Source organism: Astatotilapia calliptera, chromosome 16 (genome assembly GCF_964374335.1).
Source record: "Astatotilapia calliptera chromosome 16, fAstCal68.1, whole genome shotgun sequence".
NCBI classification, from domain to species: Eukaryota; Metazoa; Chordata; class Actinopteri; order Cichliformes; family Cichlidae; genus Astatotilapia; species Astatotilapia calliptera.
In genome coordinates, this window is record NC_137437.1 from 16,121,101 (window position 1) to 16,131,881 (window position 10,781).

At 41.5% G+C, this 10,781-nt stretch overlaps 1 protein-coding gene across 14 annotated transcripts in view; it reads right to left on the reverse strand.

Annotated features, from left to right (window-relative positions):
• The window catches only part of nxpe3 (neurexophilin and PC-esterase domain family, member 3), a 12,414-nt gene extending 1,633 nt beyond the window's left edge, over positions 1 to 10,781 (reverse strand). The window contains exons 1-9 of one of the 14 annotated variants that reach the window (XM_080291062.1): positions 9,940 to 10,538; positions 8,937 to 9,022; positions 8,690 to 8,759; positions 6,170 to 6,241; positions 5,742 to 5,901; positions 3,734 to 4,506; positions 3,180 to 3,247; positions 2,871 to 3,092; positions 1 to 2,789 (exon numbers count right to left, since the gene is read on the reverse strand). The exon at positions 1 to 2,789 is cut by the window's left edge and continues 1,633 nt beyond it. In XM_080291062.1, the coding sequence (XP_080147188.1) occupies positions 2,227 to 2,789; positions 2,871 to 3,092; positions 3,180 to 3,247; positions 3,734 to 4,506; positions 5,742 to 5,834 (1,719 nt within the window). In that variant the 5' untranslated portion in view covers positions 5,835 to 5,901; positions 6,170 to 6,241; positions 8,690 to 8,759; positions 8,937 to 9,022; positions 9,940 to 10,538 and the 3' untranslated portion in view covers positions 1 to 2,226. Of the gene's footprint in view, positions 2,790 to 2,870; positions 3,093 to 3,179; positions 3,248 to 3,733; positions 4,507 to 5,741; positions 5,905 to 6,169; positions 6,242 to 8,689; positions 9,023 to 9,939; positions 10,539 to 10,624 lie in introns of those variants that run through there. The other 13 variants (XM_080291065.1, XM_080291059.1, XM_080291066.1 and 10 more) reach the window with 13 other exon arrangements.

Consider the following 10,781-nt stretch of genomic DNA (forward strand, 5'->3'; position numbering starts at 1 on the left):
CTTTTGAGGATACTTTCTGTGTATGTATTATTGTAGGGTCGACCTTACAATACGAAACACTTTGATGCGGCTGTTGTTGTGATTTGGCGCTGTATAAATAACATTTCATTGAATATAGAGCACCTGCCTCCTCATTGTGCTGCCTGTTGTTGTTGTTGTTGTGGTTGTTATGACCAGTGCTTGACCCCACACATCAGTGATCCAAGATCAAAGATGTATGAAAGCAGTATGTTGTGAAAATACGGCTCTTTGCAACACTTTGTACTTTGGGGTCATTTTTGTCCACGAGGACCACAAGTGTTATAAAATCCAATAAAAACCCCATAAATAAATCAAATTACTTAAAACTTATTCCAATCATTCATAGTATAGTAATGAATAACTTCTGTTATTTTCAGACCATTTGATGAATAAAAAACACATTTTTGATAGCAAAAGATTTCTTTAGAGGACAAAAATGACCCGTGGACAACACAAGGATTAAGTCTGGACAAGTAGAATAACAGGATGCATCTGGAGGAACTGAAAGAGGAACTGTTCTGTTTTAGTGACGCGAGGTACTGGTCATCGTAAGTATAAATATTACACCCACCTATTGTAAGGGAAAGATGGAGCCTGATGTTTTGCAGAGCCTATCTTCACCACATATATGTGTTTTAATAAAATAATTTGTGTTGACCCACTATGGACTTTCAGTCGTATGTCTCTTCCTCAAAATTCGAACCACGACAAAAGTCAGAATACACAATGCATCACAGTTTGTTGCGTATGAGGCTGCACAGCCACAGAACAGCCAGGCGGTCCATGCTGACCCCTGATCACCACTGAAAGCAACAACAATGAGCATGTGAGCATCAGAACTGGACCACGGAGCAGGTTTTCTTTATGTGCGTCGCTTACCTGGGGAACACCTGGCACCAAGATGCATTATGGGAAGAAGGCAAGCTGGTGGGGGCAGTGTGATGCTTTGGGCAATGTACGACTTGGAAACCAAGGATCCTGTCGTCCATGTGGATGTTACTTTGACAAATACACCCTTTCATCGAAACTGTATTCACTGATGGCCGTGTCCTCTTTCAGCAGGATAATATACCATGCCAGAGAGCAAGTACTGTTCAGGAACGGTTTGAGGTGTTGACTTGACATTCAAAGTTAGCCAGATCTCAACCCAGTCAAACATCTGTGGGAAGGAAATGTGCTGTACAAACATGTCTGATCGGTGGAAGCCCCACCTCACAACTTAGAAGACTTAAAGGATCTGTTGTTAACTTCCTGGTGCAAGATGCCACAGCAGACCTTCCGGTGGTGTCTAACTGAATACATATCTTAAAGGTTTAGGGCTGTAGTAGCAAAAGCAAACACAATATTAGGCAGATCTTCATGTTATGTGTGTATGTGTGTTTAATGTTTCCTAAGTAAATATATTTCCAAAGATCCAATTTGAAATTCTCAACAGATGTCCATTAATTGTTATGTGTAATAATGAGAATATTGTCTCTGGTCAAGTGAGACCAAAATTGAACTCTTTAGATTCCAGAATACACACACCATGTTTGGAGGTCAAAATGCGCTGCATATCACCCCTAAAACACCATTCCAACAGTGAGTTTAGAGGTGGGTACATAATGGTGTGGGGGTTTATTTCAGCATACGGCACTGGCACGCTTCATATGACCGAAGGAAGGATGAATGCGAAAATGTGGCGAGGAACTAATAAAAAACTGCTGCCACCTACCAGGATGATGAAGATGAAACGAGGGTGCACGTTTCAGCAAGCCAATGACCCCAATTGTCATTTCTCATTATTACACATAACTTAATTTCAAATCTAAATCTACGGTTTGATTTCTTTGCATGTGTGGACTGGAATGGTTGTTGACCAACATCTGGTGATTACCTTTAGAAACACATTTACTTAGAAAATTGATGATGTGTTCAACAATTATTTGAACCACTCTGTACATTAAAATAATGCACATGAACAAAACTTTGGTAATACCAAAAGATGAGAATTAACAATCATTGTGCCAAAGTCTTTGGAAATCAGAGTAAAACATGTTTTGTAGGAATTAAAAAAAAAAAAAAAAGCAGGAAAGCAAATCTTCAGTATTTGAAGAGTTTGTGTTTTAGAAAAATATATGAGTTCTTATGAACCCAAACAAAAATGTGTTTGAAACTGACGGATGGATTCACACATCACATTTAACAATATATCCACTATCATCACTATTTCTGGCTTTTTTTCCTCTCGGGGCAAATATAAGATAAAAGCATGTCTATCATTTGCTTGACGATAGGTGGAGGAGGATGGAGGGCATGAGGTAAATGGTGAGCTAAAGTCATTTGCCAGGCATCCACCACCAGAACGTTCAGCCCCTTGAACATGGTCCTGAGCACCTGATCGAGCTGCTGGGAGTACCAGTCGCTGTTGTAAAGGCTCACCTCCTGATCCAGGGCTTGAAGATTGGCTGAGCGGATCACTATTAGCGTCCCTGGCGCTCGGTCTATAAGTCTCACCAGTGCCTGTCGAATGTGCCGAAGACGCCGTATGTATATGTCCACAGGAAAGGTGCTGAAGTGGGACCAGATGCTGAGGACCACAACCACGTTAGGGCCCCCAGAGAGGCCGTCAAGCTCATTCGAAACGTACCGCAACTCGCTGGACATGACGGTAGAGAAGCGGATTGGAGGGCCGTGGCAGCGGTACTTCAAGAGAATATTATGTGCGCTGTCCACCGCCATGAGCGGTCCGACCTTTTTGGGATTGTATAGGTTGAACTCCTTTAATTCTGGATGAGATGGAATAAATGAAAGTTACAGTGGGTAGTGTAAGTGTCTATAAAATGAAATAAAAGGACAAAACCGCTCACCTGGTACAAAACCAATGAGATACTCGAACCACTGTCTCACAGTAGAGTCTCCGTACATGTTGATCACCTTGTTCTTCAAACACTGTACAGCTGCTGATGATTTGTTGAACTGACGCATTGTAAATCCATCTAATGGCCTCCAGGAGTCCATGTAGTAATATCCAGATGTTTCTAGCTGAATATGTTCTGGTTTAGCTGTGCTGTTTTCTTCCTCCACTTTATCTGAGAGGAAGTAAAGAATGCTGAAGACAAAATTCATTTTTAGATCACAGCAGGTGCTACAAATGTTCCTCTCCCACAGTACCGTACCTTTCTGTGGCAGCACGTTGATTTTATCAGGTCCTGAAGCGTGTATGTAAACTTTGAGATTTACACCACTAGGACAGATGGAAAAAAATGAATGTTAAAAAATAATGTCACATTTCCTACTAATATCTTGGTCGAGTTGCTAAGGCATAAACTCATCTTTAAAAGTCAGATAACAACTGAGTGCTGTTTTAGCTATTTTCGTATGTATAGATATACCAGAGAACTATTATCAGATCACCAATAACAAATCTGCTGCAAGATTTGAGCTGCTAATGATGTCACCAGGGGGGAGGTAATGGTGCGCATTTCCACAATATTAAGGCCTTATTTTTAAACAGCTGGCACTAATGTGTTGCCCATCTTACACACAATGTGTGCAGCATGGGAAGAAAATAATCTATACTGCAGATGGTTTTATTTTAATGGTTTCTGACTGCAGACACTCATTGTTTGTGGGTTTTTTATGAATTAAGAAAAATAGGAAATCTCACCACACTTATCCTTTAACAGTAGATACAGTAAATAAGCATCCAAATCCTACAAAGCATACAAACCTTTTGAATAACAGCGCTTCCTTGTTGGTGATGAGGTTTTTCAAGTAGCCTCCCTTAGCATGGTTGATTCTGGTGTCACAGCTGAGCACCTTGGGCTTGTAGCAGTACCAGGGCTCGCCTGTGTGAAGGTCTGTGTAGTTGCAAAGAGGCTGATGGTTGGTAGGCAAGCACAGGTTGCACACAGTAGTTTCTGACAAAAGGCCTAAACGGAACACGCTCTTAAAAAACACCCGATCGGCCCGTTCCTCCCTGAGTCGTCGCAGCACAGCGACGGCCTCACTGGAGTGCACCAACATGACTTCAACCTGTGCAGAGCCCACCCACAGGAGTGGGAACAGAGCAGAATAAAATCCATTCTTGTGGTCAACCACCTGCCCAACCACGGCCGCTCCAAGCTCCGGAGAGTGCAGCCTGGCCAGAAGGAAATCCCCGCCGTAGCGTTTAGGGCGACCCTGGAAGTCGTGCATCTGGATGAGGGCCTCTAGCTGATCGCCCACGTGCCACTCCCTTCCTTCTTTAGTGGGAAGTATTGCGAACAGGCTGTGGACAGGGTCGCTCGTCTGCCTCAGGGTGGTTGGTCCAGAGTGAGGCGGAGGGCTGGGCCAGCTGATGAGTTCCAACAGGTACCGCTCCTCAAGTTCATCCTCAGGGGAGGGTTTCTGGCCCACATGGGTACAGTAGGTGTGGTTGTGATAGAAAGGAGACACACTGAGGGATGAATGGATCCTGCTCTGCAGTTGGTAGAAAGATGAAATCGCTTGGCAGTTCCAGTTCTGAAAAGAAGAAGGGTAACTGAATGAATTTTAGAGGATACCACACTATGGGTTGTAGAATATTGCAGGAATAATTCAAGAGGAACTGCACAGATGCCAAGATAAAGATCACTGGTTAGAAGAAGTCCTACTCAGCCTGTGAAAGCAGTTTGATGCGGACAGGACTGAGAATAACAGAGCTGAAGGTTGCTCATAGGCAAATAATTTCCACATACTCAATATTACATTTTGGGAAACGTAAGATCGGGTATGATTGGAGCTCTTTACGACCCTTACAAAGGACTAAAATACAAAATATCTTAACTTTTGCTGCCATTAAATTGACTTGCCAACTTCTAATAACCATGCTTCAATCCTCTTAATCCATGAACCAAGCAGCAACATGAAAAATTAAGCCATTAGTGCCAAAAATCTAAGTTTCTCCATCCCCACAGACCCCCAGAGCAAAATGACCAACAAGTGAAAGTTGCTATTACATTCATGTGTTTTGTTTGTTTGTTTGTTTTTTATGTTCACACATATGGATTTTGTTAAAGCTTAAAGATTTGACCCCTACTAATTAAAGTCCACACATTTGACTGCTCAGCTGAGTTTGTACTACTGGTTCCCCCTTCTGGCAAAAGACAAGGCCTGCTGTATGTTGCAGCTTGTCCACGAATTCCAATGAGAAGTGTGTGAATTTCCGATATTTTATTACTCTTGGCACAAATTAGCAGGAATGTGTGTCTGTGCAATCCAGCTGTGGTTTATGTATGCAGCTTGCTAAACTTAGCTGATAACAGATCATTCAGGGTGACCTGAATGCTTCTTATAAGGGATTATATGCAAACTTTTAAGAGTGCAGCTCTGTTTCCTTCAGTAACTCAGGAAGGTCCCTTGTGGTTCAAAAAAGATCACAGAAACAAAAAGTGACAGGCCAGAGAGTTGCAAAGCAGGGTCAAAGCGTGCTGACCCAGATAAAAGTCACCAGAGCACTGCAGACTCAAGCACAAAAATTGTGCCCCACAACCATTATGGTATTATGGCAGCTCCTTAATGCATACCCAATCCACTATTTTTGTCCATATACTCTGTTTTAGGAGTTCCCGACTGATTTCTGCAATAATATAAAAACAATGAAAAATTTGCCTGCTATGTGAATAAATCAAAAATCTTTTGAGACTTTTCATAACTGTCAAAAATGAAAAGAAAAAGCATGAGTTAAAGCTCACGGGTAGTTTCACTTCTCTCCTCACCTCTACTGTGTGGATGTTCCGCAGCAGGAAGATGATGCCAGACAGTGTGAGGAAGAGGAAAATCGGGGTATATTTGGACAGATTATGGCACATGGTGACCCTCTTCTAAATCCCATGATCACACTCTGCTGTCACCAGGACGACATAATGTCATTCCAACCTGCTGTCAACGAGAAGGACATTTTATATATATGTGTGTGTGTGTGTGTGACAGATGTTCTGTTCTTCGTTATGCAGTTAACCATCTTCTCTGTGTGTCATACAGAAGTAAATAAAAATATAAGAATTCCTTTTTCAAAACAGCATGAAAAAAGCATTTGTCCCCTTCCTGATTTCTTTTTTTGTGGCATATTTATCACACTTACATGTTTTAGATCAGAAAAAAGTAATATTAGACAAAGATATCAGTCCTGCGACTGACTGGTGACCTGCACAGGAGGTGTCCTGCCCTATGACATCTGGGATATCCTCCAGTCCTCCTTGACCCTGATAAGGATAAGCTGAAGAGAAAGGATGCATGGATGGACAAAGATACCTCGAATAAATGCAAAATGCACAAAAGTATTAAGGAACAAAAGCTATTCAAACCTATCTGGCCCTATGTAATATTGTAATAACTGGCAGTGAGTCTTTCACTGTGGAGGAATTTTGGTCCACTCTTGTTAAACTTTAGTTTTAGGGTTGAACTGAAGGCTCGACATTCACTTTCAGGATGTTCTGGTAGAGAGCAAAATTCCATCTGTGAAGGCATGTCATCCAGATCCAGAAGAAACAAAGCAACCCCAGACCATCACACAACTAGCATTACCATGTTTGACTGCTGGCAGTGTTGGGGAGTAACGGAATACGTGTACCGGCGTTACGTATTTCAAAATATGAGTAACTGTATTCCGTTACAGTTACCGTTTAAAGAGGCGGTATTCAGAATACGATTACTTTGTTAAAATAAAGGGATTACACAGCGTTCTTTTCCTGTTTCATATGTTAGGCTATGCCCACTCTATTTTTGGTAACTCCACGCCGGTGGAAACCCAAACAAAACGAGGCTCTTTGTTTCAATCTCGCGGCCCACGTCATCTCTGCTTGCTTACATATTTCCCATTCTTTAGATAGTTGTTGGAGGTGATCGCTGTTTTGTCAGATGACTTTGGGGCCAGTCAGTACCATCATGTCAGCCCTCAAAAGCACACAAAAGTTAGTCTTTTTTGTCCCGGTCTTGGTCTCGTCTCGACTTGGTCTTGGTCTTGTCTTGGTCTCGATACCCTCTGGTCTTGGTCTTGTCTTGGTCTCGGATTAGGCAGTCTTGACTACAAGTCTAACAAAAAGTAAAGCTATTTTACGACTCCGACACGAATTACATATTATCCAGGGGTCCCTTTACCACGGTTCGGAGCCGCGGAACAGTTTTCTATACAAGATCGCTGCAAAAAGTGCAGCCTTACCTAATGTCCATCCTACTGTTACTCATCTAGTTGGTATTGGCGAGTAACCTTCAGTAATAGTAATAAATCACAGAGCAAAAACACATTCATGTAGTTGCAAAAAGTTTGATAATATGTTAAGTAATGTTATATACCTATGTGGTATGTGACTTTTGTTGCCATGATGCCAGGTCTCTCTTGGAAATGAGATTTTTAATCTCAATGAGATTTTTTACCTGGATCAATAAAGGATTAATAAAATAATAAAAGTAATCCAAAGTATTCAGAATACGTTACTCAATGAGAGTACATTACAAAATACATTTTGGGGCATGTATTCTGTAATCTGTAGTGGAATACATTTTAAAAGTAACCTTCCTAACACTGACTGCTGGTATGATGTTCTTTTTATGAAATGCTATAGTTGTTCACTGTGGTTTCCCCGAGTCCCAAAGCCTTAGAAGTGGTTTTGTAACCCTTTTCATAATTATGCAAATTCTCATGACCATTGATCAACAACCGACCAAAACCCACTGATCAAAGACCACTGACCAATGGGGAATGGCTGCAATCACAGCATTGTAAGATGGTGTTACAAGTTCAAAATTGGGGATGGAAACAAGAGAAAAAAACCACAATAACAACACTGGTCCGGCCGGGTTGAGTTAAACGATGATTTTAATGATCACACGCGTGGGAGATGGACACTGTATGCAGACAGCCTCAGATCTCAAAATGGTGGAGCATTGCTCAAACTTTTATAGCCCCTGGTGCCTCCACCTTATCATAAAAAGCCTAAATATTTACATGCTTTCTCTCACACAGCGCCTAAGCTACGACCTTGGCTCCCTGCTTATCTGCTCCTGCTGCGATGGGGCAGAAAACTCCAGCATATTCTGTTCTCTTCTAATCAGACAAATAAGACAATAACTCTCTGTGAACAGTATTTCTTATAACTCAGCAGTATAATGCATCATAAAACAATGTCATTCATTCACAACAAGTCAGCAGTTTAATGTCATGCAAATCAGTTTAACTAATGCAATAGTTATCAGCTTCTTCTAATTCAGGAGAATAATGCAAACTAATCTACATAATAATTCACAATCTTTAATTCGGGGTATAACATGGCATAAAATAACACTACAATCCAACAATGGCAAAAGATGCAACACTGTAACACTGTAACAAAGTCAAACCAGGATGCATGTGTGGGAATAAAGAAAAATATTTTACTGCTACATATAGCTTTCATCATTATCATTGCATTAAAACGTTCATTAAAGCTACTGGCATTACATTAAAACTTCTATTACAGGTGCGGCTATAACCATTTTATACACACATTGCAGATGTGCTCATGAAGAGTTGATGCTCAGTCTATTTAAGGGTTTTAAGCTAAGTTTGGCGCGATGTCGCGACGATCCCTGGTGTAAGTGACTTGGAGCAACAGAAGGTTAAAAAGGCATACATGCTCACAAACACAAATGATTTAAAGATAGGCCTGGAATTCATTTAGCTTCTTACCGCATTTGAGTTTGCCTAGTAACAGGTGACAGAAGAAGAGTCAAGAAGAGTGCAAGCCCACAGGAACCATCTGGAGGGTGAAACAAATTGCCATGTATGGAAGAACGTGATAGAAAAAGGAACTTCTCTGTCTATAATCCAGTTTTGAGTTCCCTCCCCAGACGCCTTAACGCCCACTCACATCCTGGGCCATCTGATCTCAGGAATTCGCATGATAAGGTGGGGCCAGGTTTCACAATGAACTCACCGGAAACTCTGGCTGATTGGGACCCACACCCAGTTTCACACCTTGGCTCAGGCGATTAGAGGATCATCAGGGGTCCTTTTGTCCCTCTGTGGGGGGATACTCCCACTAGGTTTATACCTGGGACTCTCCACCATTTGACCTTAGAACTGAAGAAGCTTCTCGGATGAGAGGTGAAACGTCTTCAAGTAACTTAAAGAAGTCCAGACGCTTTTCTTTGCAAGCTCCTTTGACTACGATGACCTGGATGACTGAGAACCTTCACAGACAACTTCTCTGTCTGTTTTTAGCTTTTTAATTGACCATTTACTGTAACTGATGCATGTCATATTCTTGTTAACGCATGAAGGGGCAGAACCCTGATGAATTAAAAGCAGTCTGAAGTGTATTTTTGGGTGAAGATCTATGCTGATGTGTTGCAGTGTACATCTTCCCACACGTGTGTTCAATAAAATCAATGTTTGACTGCACTCTTCTGGGCCAGTGTTGGTTTGTTCTTATCCTCAATATTTAGAATTTGGGACACATGCTTAATGCATGCTCAATCATCCAGGTAAGTAAATCCCTCAAAGTTGATTCTGTTCATCCGAATGTAGCTTTTTCAGTGGGATAAACATTTCGTCACTCATCCAAGTGACTTCTTCAGTCTCAGCTTACTGGAGGTTTCCCCAAACTTATAAACAGTACATTTGCACAATGACTGAAACTAGCAACACTGAAGGAACAATGGGCTGGGAGGTCAGTTCCTTTATCATTAATATGCAAATTCCCATGACCATTGATCAACAACCACCGATCAATCACAGCATTGTAAGAGGGTGAAATTAAACCAGGAAATCAAACCGACAAAGTGTATCAAGAAACCAGCAACTCTAGAAAGGAAGCCCTTCAAAAAGAGACCTTTAGAGTCTATCAAAACTAGAAACAAAACCAAAATACTACAGTAAAACTAAAGCTCATTATATTATAAAATAGAAAATACAAGACCACAAAAATAACAACTTACAACAAAGAAAACCACGAAGTAGAAACTTCAACATCCAGTTAGCAGCAGTCAGAATTTGGCGTACTAATATGGCTGCCATGGCAGAAGTGAGGCCAACTGACAGCCAATTGAAAAGCTTCACGCAAAACTTTAAGACGTTTCATCCAATCTCTCTCTCTCTCTCTCTCTCTCTCTCTCTCTGTGTGTGTGTGTGTGTGTGTGTGTGTGTGTGTGTGTGTGTGTGTGTGTGTGTCTTACGCACGTATCTGAATATGTACACATGGCTAAAGTAGAGCTTTTTCCAAATGGCCTGCTTTTGTTATTCTTAACATAAACATAGATTTTAAAAAATGGATGCTAATCTGTTGACAGAACAATAGCTGTGAATTAGTCCACATCAAGGTTATTGCTCTTTTTAACCTAAAAAAAAAATACAACCCACATTTCTGCGCTGACATGAGCACTTCTAGCAGATAAGGCGTCCTGTCTCTCTGTAGTAATAGTCGGTGATAATGATTAGCGGCTCTTATTCTGGGTTAGGATGAAGCTCATCTCCATCTTGTAAGAGATGGAAATTTCTGTTTATATTATTCCTATTATTCAGCAGCTTTTGTCACACGAACCGCTGCGACGACGCCAACAAAGACACCGCAGATTTCCGCATATTCAGAACAAATGTTTGCTCATTTGTGCGCGCCGTACTTACACGTTACGGAGCCCCACCATGTCCGATCCCTGAAGCAGGATGAGGAGGATGGTAGCAGAAGAGCAATGTGGGCTTTAAGATAAGGCGATTTCCACTGGTCCTCGCTCACGAGAGGGGAGGAGGATAGTATGTCCACGGTGGGTTGAGCTGTTACAGC